The sequence below is a fragment of the Chelonia mydas genome, chromosome 5 (genome assembly GCF_015237465.2).
Source record: "Chelonia mydas isolate rCheMyd1 chromosome 5, rCheMyd1.pri.v2, whole genome shotgun sequence".
NCBI lineage: Eukaryota > Metazoa > Chordata > Testudines > Cheloniidae > Chelonia > Chelonia mydas.
The window spans coordinates 61,898,316-61,915,947 of NC_051245.2; the positions used below are offsets into that span (position 1 = coordinate 61,898,316).

General features: G+C 43.9%; 1 protein-coding gene across 2 annotated transcripts in view; it reads right to left on the reverse strand.

Moving 5' to 3' along the window:
* Positions 1–16,605, reverse strand: part of CHD1 (chromodomain helicase DNA binding protein 1) — an 86,745-nt gene extending 70,140 nt beyond the window's left edge. The window contains exons 1-3 of one of the 2 annotated variants that reach the window (XM_007054090.4): positions 16,218–16,570; positions 15,010–15,070; positions 14,093–14,301 (exon numbers count right to left, since the gene is read on the reverse strand). In XM_007054090.4, the coding sequence (XP_007054152.2) occupies positions 14,093–14,145 (53 nt within the window). In that variant the 5' untranslated portion in view covers positions 14,146–14,301; positions 15,010–15,070; positions 16,218–16,570. Of the gene's footprint in view, positions 1–14,092; positions 14,302–15,009; positions 15,071–16,217 lie in introns of both variants that reach the window. The other variant, XM_027830675.3, reaches the window with a different exon arrangement.
* Positions 16,606–17,632: the final 1,027 nt, after the last annotated feature.

The following is a 17,632-nucleotide window of genomic DNA, read 5'->3' on the forward strand; positions in this document are numbered from 1 at the left end:
AGAAAAATGGACATGAGAAATTCATCACCCAGATTTCCAGTGCCGCAAATGAGATTTATTTCATCCTCCAAACTACTTCCTGTTCTAACAGCTTTAGTTACAGAAGAGAAAGAGGAAACTATTCCCAAATGTAAATCAGTTTGAAAAAAAAGTTTAAATATAAACAAGCTGGATTTATGGAACTAAAAGACCCCTCTCTCTCCAAGTTGTATGACAGTGCCAGAAGTGGTTTAATCTTTCTTGACGTGGAAAAGGAGAGATGTGACGTTAGAAGGGAAGTGATCAATATGTTTCAAGCAAGAATCATTACAGGCTTTCATTTTTAACTGAACTACTACTGGTAGTGTTTCACACTATACCAAACCTGACCTTTAAAATAATTGTTTTACTGGAGAACAACTACATGACAACATGACAATTGAGTTAACATTACAATGAAACAGTACCTGGGCTCCCTAAGTGACAAAGATGTTAAGATGTGAATCCAAACTAATAGCTGCAAGCAAATGTAGTCAAATCTTAATGCCTCCTTTGCTTGAGGTTTGCCCTGCTTTAGAAGCAGGGTTACTTCCTCAATATATTATTTCCTTTTTTTTCCACCCTTCACCACTTTCTCCAAAGGCACTTTATGCCAGCAACTCCCTTTCCGAGCTGAAGATTGATGGATACTGCTCACAGTTATCAACTCTGCCTCTTTAGTTAGGCCCAATTCTGCAACCCTCTCTCACAATGAATACTACCTGTTCATGCAAGCAGTCCTATTGAGCTGTATGGGACTACTCACTGAACAGGTACTGCTCATTATGAGTTAAGGTTCCAAAACTGTACCCCTCATTCTCATAGTTCAAGGGATCACTGAAACATTTGTTCATCCAGGAGCTCAAAATGCTGTCATCACTGTTTCTAGAAATGTACGTGCTTGCCCACAGAGTAAGAGACCAAGGGCTTGTCTACACTTACATTTTATAGCGCTCTAGCTTGCTAGCTCAGGGGTGTGAAAAATCATCCCCCTGAGCGCAGCAAATCTGAGTGCTTTAAAGCGCTAGTGTAGACAGGCTCCCAGCACTGGGAGCCAGGCTCCCAGCACTCTGAGCCAATACCCTCATGAAGGTGGATTACCAGGAGCGCTGGGAGACCTCTCTCCCAGCGCTTACGCGCGACCACACTCGCACTTCAAAGCGCTGCCGTGGGAGCGTTCCCGTGACAGCGCTTTAAAGTTTCCAGTGTAGCCATGCCCCAAGTCTGACATGTGGATAAATATCCTTGAATAGAACTACTGCAAATGAACATGCCTTCGTTCACCAATGTAGTTCCTCCATGTTTGCCTCTTCCCTTAATTTCTATTTGGGTTCAACTCTTCTCCTACTGTCCCAGGATCATATCTGTTTCATGCTGTTCAAAATCAGGAAATTAACTTGAACCTAAAGTTTTCATTCTGTTATTCTTGCTGGGATTGTGATCCTCTGCTCCTGCTGGAAGTGTTCTTATGTGAGGAAGGAGATGGGAAAGAAGAGGTGTGATTGGCAGTTTGTTCATTTACTTCCTCCCCAATTCAGAGAATTCCTAGCAGCAATACAGAGGATTGTATCTTTGCTTCAGCTGCTCTTAAACACAATAGCAGTGTTTTCTTTCCCTGCCCCCCGCCCCCCTGCTGGTATTAGCTCATCTTAAGTAATCACTCTCCTTACAGTGTGTATGATAACACCCATTTTTCATGTTCTGTGTGTATATAAATCTCCTCACTGTATTTTTCACTGAATGCATCCGATGAAGTGAGCTGTAGCTCACGAAAGCTTATGCTCAAATAAATTGGTTAGTCTCTAAGGTGCCACAAGTACTCCTTTTCAATAGCAGTAGAGTGAAACTAAGTATATGTCAGTCCCATCTACTGAGACCAAAAAGAATCTCTATGGATAGTAATTCCATGCTCTAATAATAATATAGCAGTAGGATATATTACCGACCACCTAACCAGGATGGTGACAGTGACTGTGAAATGCTCAGGGAGATTAGAGAGGCTATTAAAATTAAAAAACTCAATAATAATGGGGTATTTCAATTATCCACATATTGACTGGGTACATGTCACCTCAGGACAGGATGCAGAAATAAACATTCTTGACACCTTAAATGACTGTTTCTTGGAGCAGCTAGTCCTGAAACCCACAAGAGGAGAGGCAATTCTTGATTTAGTCTTAAGTGGAGCACAGAATCTGGTCCAAGAGGTGAATATAGCTGGACCACTTGGTAATAGTGACCATAATATAATTAAATTTAACATCACTGTAGCAGTGAAAACACTACAGCAGCCCAACACTATAGCATTTAATTTCAGAAAGGGGGACTACACAAAAATGTGGAAGTTAGTTAAACAGAAATTAAAATGGTACAGCGCAAAAAGTGAAATCCCTGCAAGCTGCATGGAAACTTTTTAAAGACACCATAATAGAGGCTCAACTTAAATGTATACCCCAAATTAAAAGACATAGTAAGAGAACCAAAAAAGTGACACTGTGGCTAAACAACAAAGTAAAAGAAGCAGTGAGAAGCAAAAAAGCATCCTTTAAAAAGTGGAAGTTAAATCCTAGTGAGGAAAATAGAAAGGAACATAAACTCTGGCAAATGGTAAAAATGTAATTAGGAAGGCCAAAAAAGAATTTGAAGAACAGCTAGCTAAAGACTCAAAAAGTAATAGCAAAAAATGTTTTAAGTATATCAGAAACAGGAAGCCTGCTAAACCACCAGTGGGGCCACCGGACCATCAAGATGCTAAAGGAGCACTCAAGAACAGTAAGGCCAATGCAGAGAAACTAAATGAATTCTATGCATCGGTCTTCACGGCTGAAGATGTTAGGGAGATTCCCAAACCTGAGCCATTCTTTGTAGGTGACAGATCTGAGGAACTGTCCCAGACTGAGGTGTCATTAGAGGAGGTTTTGGAACAAATTCATAAACTAAACAGTAATAAGTCACCAGGACCAGATAGTATTCACCCAAGAGTTCTGAGAGAACTACTAACTGTAGTCTGTAACCTATCATTTAAATCACCTTCTGTACCAAATGACTGGAGAATAGTTAATGTGACGCCAATTTTTAAAAAGGGCTCCAGAGGTGATCCCGGCAATTACAGGCCGGTAAACCTGACTTCACTACTAGGCAAACTGGTTGAAACTACAGTAAAGAACAAAAATGTCAGACATATAGATGAACATAATTTGTTGGGGAAGAGTCAACATGGTTTTTGTAAAAGGAAATCATGCCTCACCAATCTACTAGAATTCTTTGAGGGGGTCAACAAGCATGTGGACAAGGAGGATCCAGTAGATACTTAGATTTTCAGAAAGCCTTTGACGAGGTCCCTCACCAAAGGCTCTTAAGCAAAGTAAGCTGTCATGGGATAACAGGGAAGGTCCTTTCATGGACTGGTAACTGGTTAAAAGATAGGAAACAAAGGGTAGGAATAAATGGTCAGTTTTCAGAATGGAGAGAGTAAATAGTTGTGTCCCCCAAGAGTCTGTACTGGGACCAATCCTGTTCAACATATTCATAAATTATCTGAAAAAAGTGAGGTGGGAAAATTTGCAGATGATACAAAACTACTTAAGATAGTTCAGTCCTAAGCAGACTACGAAGAGCTACAAAAGGATCTCTCAAAACCGGGTGACCGGGCAACAAAATGGCAGATGAAATTCAATGTTGTCAAATGCAAAGTAATGCACATTGGAAAACATAATCCCAACTATACATATAAAATAATGGGGTCTAAATTAGCTGTTACCACTCAAGAAAGAGATCTTGGCGTCATTGTAAATAGTTCTCTGAAAACATCCACTCAATGTGCAGCAGCAGTCAAAAAGCAAACAGAATGTTGGGAATCATAAAGAAAGGGATAGATAATAAGACAGAAAATATATTGTCTCTACATAAATTCATGGTACTCCCACATCTTGAATACTGTGTGCAGATGTGGTCGTCCCAACTCAAAAAAAGATATATTGGAATTGGACATGGTTCAGAAAAGGGCAACAAAAATTATTAGAGGTATGGAACGGCAACCATATGAGAAGAGATTAATAAAACTGGGACTTTTCAGCTTGGAAAAGAGACAACTAAAAGGGGATATGATAGAGGTCTATAAAATCATGACTGGTGTGGAGAAAGTAAATAAGGAAGTGTTATTTAGTCCCTTTCCTAACACAAGAACTGGGGTGATCAAATGAAATGATCAGGCAGCAAATTTAAAACAAACAAAAAAGTATTTTTTTCACATAATGCACAGTCATCCTGTGGAACTCCTTGCCATAGGATGTTGTGAAAGCCAAGACTATAACACGGTTCAAAAAAGAACTAGATAAATTCATGGAGGATAGGTCCATCAATGGCTATTAGCTCAGACGGACACGAATGGTGTTTGCCAGAAGCTAAGAATGATGATTACCTGTTCTGTTCATCCCCTCGGGGGCATCTGGCATTGGCCATGGTCGAAAGACAGGATACTGGGCTAGATGGACTTTTGGTCTGACCCAGTATGGCCACTCTTATGCTCGTATGATTATGGGCAGAAAGGTAAGCATCCTACCCTGTGCGAGCTGAATTTCAGTAAAACAGGTTTAAGGTGGGGTTCATATAATACAGGGGTTTTGGTGGGTTGTTTTAAATTTTGAAATGAACAGTAGTTGTGCTCTGTTAAATTTCTGTAGCAGTGCTTCACTCTAATTTGTAAGGGGGGAATTAAACCCAAGAGAAGGAACTTTAAGTATCAGTACACTGTAGCATAAATAAAAGTGATGAGACAGAAGTTGTATGTTTTCTCCACCCACCCTTCTATTCTTCTGTTACCATTAAATCATATATTAATTTATTCTTGTTTCTTTTTCTGCCATTTCATATTTACCTCCACATTGTTTTCTTCCTCTTACTCTGTCCTATGTTACATTACCTCTTCTAAAGATCCCTTTCATTTGTTCCATCTTCCTTGTTTCCTCTTCCCTCATATTCCACTGTCTCACATCAGAGGGCCACCCACCCCATTAAGAGAAACTAAGAACCCAAAGGTATACAGGGAAAGGAAGGGATATTGGAGTGTGTCCACCCACCCCAGAAGTTCTTGGTGTTCTTCACTGACACATTAAGCTACTGTAGGAAGAAGGAACTGTTAATGACAACTGTGTGGGAAGTGGGCAGCCAAGCATCTGCTGTCACTAATTGTTGGACAACAGCTTAGTAACTGTACACTTTAAGTGCCTCTTCCAGTTGCCTAAAGTATGGGCTCACAGAAATTGCAATTCTTTGGAGAGGTAATATACAAACATTTTTTAAAAAGTGTGAGCCAAGCAAATGAACATTTTTGATACATAAAAACAATTATTCTGAAAAATTAAATTGCATCAGCACTGATAAAGATATTCTTTATTTATTTATTTTTAAAGAAAAACCTAAAGATGCATGCACTGCACTTTATTAAACAGAGCTCAAAACAAAAAAGCGACCAAGAGCACAGGAGACATAAGCAATGCACAAAGTAGTTTCAGGGCAACTGTGGGACTATGCAGGGAGGACAAATAGCAATGGGTCAGCTGCAAAGCCACTGTTTTCAGTCCTGATCCAAGTTAGAGGAGTGGCAAGCCTTGCTCCAAGCAAATAACTACAACAGAGCTGACACTGCTTGTACAGACACTGGATGAGTCTTCTCCATGAAAAATAGCATGTTCTTAAACTCATGTTAATTAATACACAGTAACTCACCAGGTAAAAATCTTAGATGAGCACAGTGTATGTTGGCAGATTGAGATAAATCTTAAAGGGGAGTTAACGGGGTTGGCAGCCACCTCTCACGAGTGCCCCCTCTGGTTAGGCGTGTCTGTGTTTTCAGTAAGTAGTCCCAGCCCTGGTATGGGGCTGTATCCCCAGGGCTCAGTCTCTACAGCCAACCAGGAGCTCCCTTAATGCTCCCCTGGTCCCTGCTAACAAACAGTCTTTTAGGCTCAGTCCTAGCAGCCAGACAGGAGCCTCTCACTCCCCTAGTCCCTGCCCCTACTTAGCTGTCTGTGATCCTGCTGCCTTTTCCAGCCAAGCACGCAGTCGTTTCTTCTCTGGCTTCAAGTAGCTACTAACTACTACTCTGTTCTGCAGCTCCTTTTTATATAGGGCCCTCCTGGCCTGATGGGCCATGCCAGCAGCCCCTCTGATTGGTTACTTCCTCACAACCACACTAGGCTGCTTGGAGGACCTCTCCACTGCTCCTTTCCTGGGACAGGTGTGGCAGAATCCTGAGGCCTCCAGCAGGGGGCCTTTAGGCCTAGTTCACCCCATCACAGGGAGGTTAGTGATACTTTTTGAGGGAGTCTCTCCCTCCCATCCCCACCCCCATGCAGCAGATATGTCATCAAGTGGGGCCTGGTGCACAAGTTCACAATGTATAGTTAAAAAGTTACATTTCATGTTCAATGTTTGAAAAGAACCTTTCACAACATTACACATGTATAACTGATAGTCTCAGAATCAGCATGAGGAGCAACAGTATGGAAAACAAAACATTTACCAGAGTGGTTTAGATTTCTTGCAAAAAAGGGGTACAAAGATAAGCATGACAATCCAGTGAAAAGTTGGCAGATTTAACTTATTCTTTCTGTATCAATACATTTTTCAACAAACTATAATGAAAAATAAATAGTACTCACAGTTTACAATCCATTTTTTTTTAATTGCCATTTCAATGAGATTCAACTCCTTGTCACAGGGTGAGCTCGCCCTTTGAGAATCCTGGGCTCTGCCTGACTCGTGACTTAGTTTACCACTCAGTGCAATGGTCACCTGACAGGAGTATGAGACAAGAAGCCAGGTCTGCTGGGGGCAGCCTGAATTCAGATAGGAGTGAGAATCAAAAGAAGCAGCAATTGGCTGAAGAATGTAGGATATGGGAAAAACAGGTTTTGACTTTCATGCACATTGAACTATTATTTTAATAAACTAGAACCCCAAGAAGGAGAATGTACTTGAATGACAAGGACCGTGCTATTATTAGAGACCTCAGGAGGGTAAACAGAGGGAGTGGAGACACCGATAGCCAGACTAAGTAAGCCGCTACTACATTCTTGTTAAACTGAAATCTGTAGTGTGAGTATGATGGATCCACCACTTTGACATAATTTCATAGACAAAGTTTTATAGACATATGCAGCTTAAAAATTGAAAACTCATCTAGAAATTTTTTCATAAGCGAGTTTTTAAATTAGCTTATCTGTGTGAAAGTACATAATGTAAGATTTAGCATCCTGGCACAAAGGGAACAAGGCAGTAGTGTCCACCTCCATACTTCCAATGTTTTTAAAAAAATTAAAGTGTAAATTTAACTTTGATTTTCCTAACTTAAAAAAAGCAGTATCCTTAAGCCATATTCCTCTGAAGTTACCAATAAGAATGTTCAACCTTAAACTTTTTCCAGAATACATATGACAGCATGAATAATTTCTGTACTGAGCATCTGTTGCTTTGCTCCTATGCAGAAACACTAACTCTGCTGATCCTCCCAATTCTGTTACCCCTCTTAACCACATACTTCAAAAATTCCACAGCATTTCCATGTAAACCAATGAAACCCCCATGTGGCTCTCTTCTTGTGCTTCCCACCTCCCCTTACCCCAACCCACTAAACTCTTCTATCTCCATGTGGCTCCTTGCCACCCATTTGCCACTCTGATCAGATTCACTGGCCTTCCGTATACAGAGACAAGCATCGGCTCCCAAGACGGCCACGAGAAGTCCATGGCCCACAATTTACACCCGTTACATCAGAGGTTGGAAAACTATGGCCCGCGGGACCGTCCTGCCCGAGCCCTGGGCTCCCGGCCGGGGAGGCTAGCCCCCAGCTCCTCCCCTGCTGTCCCTCCTCCCTCGCAGCCTCAGCGCGCTACGCCACCGGCACTCTGGCCCGCCACTCCTGCCGGGCAGGGCGGCAGCGTGGCTGCGAGCTCCTGCTGCTCTGAGGGGCATGGTAAGGGAGTGGGGAGGGGTTTGATAAGGGGCAGAGGGTCCCAGGGGACAGGGGGCGGTAGAATGGGGCGGAGGTTCAGGAGGAGCTGTCGGGGAAGCAGGGGGTTGGATAGGGGGTGGCAGTTAGGAGCGGGGTGTGGATAGGGGTTAGGGCAGTCAGGGGACTGGGAGCAAGAGGGTTGGATAGGAGGTGTGGTCCTGGGGTGGTTAGGGGCAGGGGACAAGAAGCGGTAGGGGGGAGGGGTTGGCTGGGTTGGGGGTTCTGAGGAGACAGTCGGGGCGGGAAGTGGGAGAGGGCGGATAGGCTGTTTGGGGAGGCACAGCCTTCCCTACCTGGCCCTCCATAAAGTTTTGCAACCCTGATGTGGCCCTCAGGCCAAAAAGTTTGCCCACCCCTGCGTTAGATAATGCCTACACAGGATTAGACTACCTGCATCAGAGCAAATGCAGCTGAATACATTGTGCAATAGCTAAATGAAACTCCTAAACTAGCCAGTGATGCCAGTCCTTACTGAATCCAACACAATTAAATACAATTGGAAGGGCCAGTTCTAGTTGTTTGAGATAAGCAGTACCACGCATTACTAATACCTCAAAAGTGAAAAACTCACTTTGGTTTAAACTTTTGTATCTCAAATACCCAGTCTGAGTTTTTCCAACCTAAAAAAAAAAAATAAAAAATACTCTGGCATCAGATGACATATGGGTAATTTCTCATTGATTTAGTTTTATTGTAGTGAAATGTAAAAACAAAAACAAAACAACTTGTGATAGTACACTTGAAACTTAGAGGCTCTTTGAACAGAGGTACTAATTCTCACCAACACACTTTAAACGCTAATGTTATATAAGCAACAGAGAAAGAGTCTCTCCCCTATATGGAGGACTGTGGTGAAGCTCAGCAGGGTCCATGAAGCCCATAGGTTGCCGTTAGATTTATAGCATTTTCTTCCAGAGGTCTTTTAAAAATATTAAATCTTTTGATGAAAAGGTGTCACAAACTGCTTTTACTTTCTGATTTGTGTTGGAATTCTACAGAAGGTCTTGTCCATAGTAACAGGTGTTTTGTTTCCCCCATTCCCCCCAGAAACATGTTTCCCGTTTGGGTAAGGGAAATGGATTGGCTTTAAAGTAGAATTTAAACAGGGCATCTCATTTAGCAGAATTAGCTCTCTGGCTAGTAAGTGTATGTAATGTTCACATAGAGAGGGTTCGGGGACAACACTATCCAGGGTCATTTCTTGACTACTAGCGGGGAGAATGACACTTCCCTCCTCCCCATGCACTCTTCAATGCTTCACTGCCCTGTTCTACCTGAAGCACATAGTAAGAGCAGAAAAATGGAAACCAGATCACAGCAACCCTCTGTTCAACCCATTAGTGTTGATACTATCCTTATGCAATTCAGCAGTAGGTAATACAGTAGTGACCTTCCCCAGTGGGGCTGTGCTAACTTGCTCACTAAGCTTTTCTTGACACTAACTAGCAGGCAATTGTAGCTGAGCCCCCATAAACAGCTACTACTCCCCAAAGGAAAACTTTTTCAAGAACACCTGATTCAAACAATGTTTCTTTCCTCCTTCATAGCAAAGGCCATTTGCACAAAGACAGTATTATTTTTACTGAATTTATCTGCTCATGCTTCCTTCCTACTCAGAGGAACAACAATTTGTGAGGCTACTGTTAACTGCTCTGGACACATTCCATAATCCTGTGATATTGTCTTTACATACTGGAATAAGCAGAAATAAAAAGAAGTCTCCATAACAATTATGTAACAGAACATTGGGATGACAAAAAGCCGGGTTAGATGATAGGATGTTTAGTCTTGTCCAACCTACAGTTTCCACCATTGCCAGCACCAGCAGTGAATTATAAGCACGAAGGCTGCTACCACAGACAAGGTTCATATGCAATATGCTTGGACTATGAACATAAAAGTTACATGTTTTTTTTCACAAGTGGTAAAATAAAGTTTTCTAACTGGCAGCTGCTATGGGTGAACAGGGATAGAAAAGCCAGATGATAAATTTAATCAACCTCTGGATGGGGTGGAGACTGGACACAAAAGTAAGGGAGATCGGCACTCTTCATAAGCAAGATCTTTGCTTCCTTCCTTCCCCATCCCAACTGAGGGGAATGGAAGACAGCTAGAATTCCATTACCAGGCTGCTGCTGGAACAATCTTTGAGGGCTTCACCTATGCAACAACTTCTTGCTAGTGTGTGAAATTTGAAGTCCGCAACCAACGTTTCCCCCAACCCCCTTCTCTGCTGGGAAGAAGCTGAATTCTCTCTCTGTTCCTCCCACTCCAGAGCCTTCTAATTATTGTGATAGACAGCAAAAGAGGTTATCTGATGATCTACTGTTACCCAGCCTCCTGGCTGCTACTTTACAAGCTCCATTTTAAGTCCAAAAAGAAAAGGAGTACTTGTGGCACCTTAGAGACTAACCAATTTATTTGAGCATAAGCTTTCGTGAGCTACAGCTCACTTCATTGGATGCATACTTAAGTCCAGTTGTCCTCAGTTACTGCTCAACTTTCTCAACCAGCAAAAGCACTCTAGATCAAAAGTGAAACTCATCTGGAGAGGGCTCATTTTTATGTTTAATTATGATCCATGGACCAGGATATACATTGAGGTCTACATATTCCCTGCAACACACAGCAATATCCCAAAGTTTGTACAGGGCTCAAGGGAAGAATATGGGAACAAAATTAATATTTTGTTCAGTGCCTTATTTGTTGCGTCGTCACCAAGAAGATAAAAGACCCTTTTAGATTCACCACTATTTCTGTTCTTTGTTTCTCTTACTTCCTCACCTCTTTTTAGCCCTGGTCTACGGGGGGGGGGGGGGGGGGAGGGAGGATATCGATCTAAGTTATGCAACTTCAGCTATGTGAATAATGTACCTAGACATACTTAGATCGACTTACCATGGTGTCTTCACCGTGCTGAGTCGACTGCTGCCGCCTCCCCGTCGACTCCGCCTGCGCCTCTCATGGCAGTGGAGTACAGGAGTCGACGAGAGCATGCTCGGGGGTTGATTTATTGAGTCTAGACTAGACGCGATAAATTGATCCCCACTGGATCTATCGCTGCCCGCCAATCTGGCAGATAGTGTAGACATACCCTTCGTGGTTTCTCTTCCCATTCCCTGTCTTTGAGTGCCTCCTCTGTCCTTTTCTCTGCACTTCCTTCCCTGCAGCAACTCCCAATTACCTACCCAGTGTGCTTCAGTCCTATTCCCACCACGATTCCATCCACTAAAATGATCTGTGATTAAATAGTTAATGTTGACAGTGAAGTGTCATCACGGGGCTTTAATGCTGATCTTCTAGTCAGATTAAAAGGGAACATGGGAGTTCATATCTCTGGGTTACGGGCTGAATGCAGATATCACTGCATTGGTTACATTTGGAAGCTTATCTCTGCAACAAGGAGGATTAGATGCCCTTTTAAAAAAGCTTAGATGCTGGAGACTCTGAAAAGAATTACAATATAACAAAACTACATGGGTGGACCACACATTTAAGAACCCTGTGTTAGATTTTACCTAGACAGTACTGGTGGAATTTACTTTCAGTTCAGATTACCTTCACAACTAGGGCTCAAAACTTTTTAAAAATGAAAATGTATACTGTATCTATCATTCACAAAGGAAAGCTTCCTGCTTGCAACTTGCAAGTAGGCAGGTGGATTGTTTAAGCTCTATTCATGCATTATTAGGCTATAAGGTTAATAAATAATACATTTAAACAAGCTGTGTTTAAATGCAGAGTGAAATTTGACTCCACATTTAATAATCAAGCTAATTCAGTATATTAGAATCTCTGCCTGGTATGCACTTTTAATCAGGTTATTGGAAATACTTGTAACAGCTTATTTAATAGTAATATTTTAAATTTATGTTACCTTTTTTAAACAACACACATACATTGCTATTCTATATACATTATGTAGCAGGTGCAGTGTTTCAGTTTGATATGAGGCATCTCTCTTCCTACATTATCTTTAATTAGGGTGACTTGTGTTTCTTTTTAAGTAGGCAATGCAATCCCATACATTTGCCAAAACATTTGAGATGTTCCAGACAAGTTAACCACAGTTTTTGAATTTTGATTTACAACGAGGCCAAGCTCTGTTGACATTTTTTTTCCTGAGAAAGTGAAAATAAGCAAAGCTCTGAACTTGTGCAACATTATGGTATTAAACTGCAGCTGAAATTCCACAACCTTGCTGCTTCTAATAAAAGCAAGATAATTGTCTACTCATCAGGTAAGCCTTCAGAAACATTAGAGTGAATCATTATCATTATCAAGCACTAAAACAAAAATTTGGAACTTGTAATTTTAAGATGCATATACATTACTCCTCCTAGGTATAACTGAAGTTCTCATTACACAGAGGCATGATGACATTTACTGTGTAAATACATTTTTGTATGTCTTGTCCCCTCCCATGTACAGCATGCATTATACTACTTTAATTTAAATAAAAATCTTTGAACTTCCTATAGTTATACGAAGCTGTTGACACCATACCAAGCACATTTGTAGGATAACAAATTTTAATTTCTGTCCACAGTGCTTAAACACATTAACCACATTAAATTGATTAGCTAAATAGTTAATATTTACACACAGAAGCTTGAATGAGAACTAGTTAACATCCCATTGAAAAAAAGAGGTAGTTCATACCTCCTTTACAACTGTTTCAGTCTAAAGATGGTAAAAATAAAAAAATGGAACAATTTGGCTGAAATTCTCTGCAACCAAGTAAAAAATCTTTTAGAAGGAAGTTGCATTTTCTACTATAGAAATCAGAAATCCAGAGAGACCCTAAATTTACAAAATTCATAAAAATTATACACACAGTTTTCATCTTTCCTACTCCAATTTACGAAAACCAAAAAATAGCCTTTGAGGTTCCATGAGGACTGTTTTGCTTGATTTGAAAACAAGTTCTGTATTACACTAAATAAATTTCCCTATAGCAAGAGGAATGTCTTCTAAACCAGTGGTTCTCAAAGACAGTCCGCCACTTGTTCAGGGAAAGCCCCCTAGCGGGCCGGGCCAGTTTATTTACCTGCCGCGTTCGCAGGTTCAGCCGATCGTGGCTCCCACTGGCTGCGGTTCACCGTTCATGCGGGAAGGGCAGCCAGCATATCCTTTGGCCCGCGCCGCTTCCTGCGGCCCCCATTGGCCTGGAGCAGCGAACTGTAGCCAGTGGGAGCTGCGATCGGCCGAACCTGTGGACGTGGCAGGTAAACAAACCAGCCCGGCCCGCCAGGGGGCTTTCCCTGAACAAGCGGCGGATCGGCTTTGAGAACCACTGATTTAAACAACTAAAAGCAATGTACATTCTCACGCACCAAAACAAAGTTTGAGACTAGTAACTTCTAGATTAGATTGTTAAATAACTCAAAATGCCAGTGAATCAATGGCCATACTTGAGAAGACAATTTTGCTACCTGGTTATGTGCTGGTTATGTCACACTGGTGAAGCTTTTGTAGCTCAGCAACTAAGGAAAACTACAGACTACATAACAAAATCAAAGACCTACCTCCTCTTGTAGGTTAGGTTGGGCTTTTATACTGTACCCATCACCATGGTATCTGAGTGCATAGGTTGCATTTCCAATATCCGAGGTTTAATTTGACATTCTGAATATATTTTTCCATCTTCAAATTTATTAGCCAAGACAAAAATTGGTTTATAAACAGTAAAGGCTCTTCTCTTGGACCAACTATATTACCTAAATACTAATTTAACACACTAAAATAACTTCCTTTACTAAGGTCTACAGTTGTTATGAAACAATGCTGACAGTTAATAAATAATGCCAAGCATGCGGGTTTTTTTTCGAAATGCATATAGCACAGGCTAAATACCAATAAACTGTATACTTATAATACAACATGCATTAAGATACCAAGCTGACGCATTATATAAGGATCGGAAGGGGACAGAATGAGACCTAAAAACTATGTTCTGCATCTATGACAAAGAGGTTCAGCTGTCCAAAATAAAGTTATAAATTCAAGCTGTCTTCAGACAAGACCATATAGCAGAGACTTGAAATGATTAGTGCTTACCTTGATTCTCCACTACTGTTTCTTATGCTTTCCTCATCACTGTGCCCATTCATTGTAAATATTCAGAGGTTTAAAATATAAGTCCACTCAGTTTTTGAGATGGATATTAAAAGTTCCCTTTATAGTCTTCCTTGTACTCCACGTGTTTTACAGCTGACTTGTTTGTTCAACTGTTCACCAAAGGTATTCGAGATCCTTTCCCAAATTACCTAAAACAGAGTTAGACATACAAAAGTGTTAAGAATATGACTTGAAATACTGCATGGTTCCATACAACCTCTAAAGATGCTAAAGATAACTGACCGAACAAACTAACACTTAAAAGGATCAAATATGAAATCTACTTAATTAAAAAAGTAGTTTCTGGCACAACCCGCTGCAATTGCTGATAGTTTTGTAATCACACTTTCCTGTTTAAAGAACGTTTCTCTTTCCCATTGCTCTGTGAAAGGCCCACACAAAGAACAGAGTATGATTGGTTATACAAAGGAACTGTTAAATTGAAAGTCCTGTGACAAACACAAACTGAAAATAAATAAAAGTATTTTTCTAATTTACAGTAAGTGAGAAGGTACTACCGGTCAACATTTTGGGGCAGGCACTATCATTTATTGTATGTATCAACAGCTGAACAATGTGATCCAGACCTACTTGGCTTTTAAGCGCTACTGCATTATAAACTTTAAACAAGTACTGGGCAAAAAGACAAGTATTTTATTTCAACTGATGGAACAATACTCAGATTACTAAAGAAATACTATAAACATACTGTAAAAGCGTTTCCAGGTTCAAGCATAACACTTTCTCTATCAACCAGCCTAACTGCCACTCGTTTAAAAAGTTATGCTTGTCAAGAGTTATCCAATAACAAATCTAATTCAAGATCCCACAGCTAGAATGGTCAATATTTCACATACCACGATAATCAGAGCTGTGTGTACTGAAGTATCCAAAGCGTCCGGGGTCACTGTAAGTGTCCTACAGCAAGAGTACAAGGATAAACCGCCTAACAAATCAGCGAATGAAGAGTGCCCCGAAGGCACTGAATGGATGTGAATGAGACGAGGGTTTCATACACAGCTCGCCCGTCCGCCGCTCCACCTCCTCGTCTGGCCACAATGATCCGACTGAGTCTGTCCTGCTCAGGTTTCCTCGGGCTACTGCTACAGGCATCATAGTCTCTCATCCAGACCAGTACACAAAGGACATGGCGGAAGGTATGAGCGACCAAGGAGCCCGATAATCCTGCCCCAGCCACAAGCCCAACCCGACTGGGAATCAGAGACAAACAGGCCGCTCACAAGGGGCAAAGCGCGTCCGTGGGGCGGCCCGTCGCCGCAGCACTTCCAGGCGCTGTTGCGGTGGGAGCGCCCCTGTCGATTACAGACCTTGGGGTCTTGTGGTTCAACAAAGCTGCCCGCTAGGCGGCCTGGCTAGCACCCGCTGCGGCCCGGGCTCCTCGGCCCTGCCATCCCGAAGCCACTCACCGGCATCCCCATCCCAGTTATTCGGCCTTTAGCAGCTTCCAAATTTACCCGCCCGGCCCGGTGGCCGCAGTTTCCTCTCCCTACCATACACCTCCCCTGCTGTGCTGTGGGACCCCCTGGCCAAAGAGCTTCCCTGGCTGTAATCCTCCAAACGCAGCGGCCTCTTACTTTCCCAACCACCCGCCCTCCAGGGGCGCCCAGGTCACAACCGCCCCGGCCTCCGCCCCCTCCAGGCAATGGTCGGTCTCCCTCCTCTTCCGTGGACGCTTCCCCGCTCCCGGCGCGGCCTGCACTGGCGCCGCTCTTGGCCACGGCTCCCCGGCCGACTCAGCCCCCGCACTGCACGCTCCTCACATCGCCAAGGCAGCCCGAGGGCCGCGCTCCCACCTCCCAGCCGGCTCCCCCACCAGGAGCCAGCGAGCCCAGCCCCCCGTCCCCTCCGTCGCTCACAGCAAGCCCAGCTCCCTCGCGCTCCTCATCCCCGCCCAGCCTGGAAGCGGTAAACAGGCCCCACTCCCGGCTTCTTCCCACTCAGCCCCCGGCCTGGCCGCCGAGCCCCCGGCAGCCGCAGTGAGTCCAGCTCCAGACCGGCGAGAAACTAAGGAGCCCAGCCCGAGCCCGGGCAGGCCGCTTCCTACCTGCGCGTGTCTCGGCCGGGCCTCCCCAGGGCCGCGCTGTCGGGACACAGCGTTATCCCAGCGGAGAGGAAAGTGCTGCCTGCAGCCCGGGCTCGGGGGCTACTCCGGCCGCCGCCGCCGGGCCTGGGCCGCTTCTCCCCCGCCGGCCGCACTGGGCCCCTCGCTGACCTACACGGCGGACTGGCCCGTGGCGCTTCGCACAATGAAGCCCGAACCGGGAGGGGGAGAGAACCAGGGTGCGCGCTGCGCCGCTGCCGCCACCGTTTAGGTCCTCCCGGCCGCCGCCATCACGCTACAGCCGCTCAGTACAGTCAAGTCTCCCCCTCCCTCGGCCCGATGGAAACCCCGGGCGTGATGTCAGCCCGGCGCCCTGGGACAGTGTGAGCAGAGGGAGGAGCTAGGCGAGGGGGGCAGGACTCAGCAGCCGGGAGAGCGAGCCACGGGAGGAAGTTGGCGGCCTGACGGGGACCAGGGACTCTGCAGGGTGGCAAGGCGGCTGAGGGCCCGGAAGAAGGGCACAGGGCAGGGTGAAGTAAGGGGGGTATTCACTGTTGGGCCTGCTACCTCCAGAGCACCAGCCGACCAGGGAAACACCGAGTGCTGCTGCCAGGAAAGGGAACCTTGAGGCTTGGCCTGTTGCAATGTACCAGGTTTAAGTCATTGTAATCTGCTCTGACTGTGAACCTCACTTATATTAAAAATCATCGCTCAATTTTGCTTTTTACCAAGAATCTTAAAAACAAGCTTAAAATTGTTCATATCCGTTTGTCTTCTTCCAGGTTTGCAAGTAACCTCACTAGAACAGGCAGGTGATTAGTTCCTACACCATTTCTGGGTTTATATGTGGGCTCTACCAAATTCAGGGCAGTGAAAAACGTGTCACAGACCATGCAATCTGGTTTTCTGTGTGCTTTTATCCTATACAGATTTCATGAGGGAGACCAGCATTTCTCAAATTGGGGGTCCTGACCCAAAAGGGCATTGCAGGGGGATCAGAAGGTTATTGGGGGGCGGGGGCATGGTATTGCCACCCTTACTTCTGCACTGCCTTTAGAGCTGGGTGGCCAGACAGTGGTGGCTGTTGGCCAGGGGCCCAAATCTGAAGGCAATGCCCCTCCAGCAGCAGCGCAGAAGTAAGGGTGGCAATACCATACCATGCTGGGCTCCGAGTCAGAAAGCTGGGCTCCCAGCCAGCAGCCACAGCTCTCCAGCTTTCAAGGCAGTGCTGCTGCTAACAGCAGTGCAGAAGTAAGGGTAGCAGTACCGCAACTCCCCCTAGATTAGCCTTGTGACCTCCCCACAACTGCTTTATGGGTCAGGACCCCTACAATTACATGAAATTTCAGATTTAAATAGCTGAAATCATGAAATTTATGGTTTTTAAATCCTATGGCTGTGAAATTGACCAAAATGGA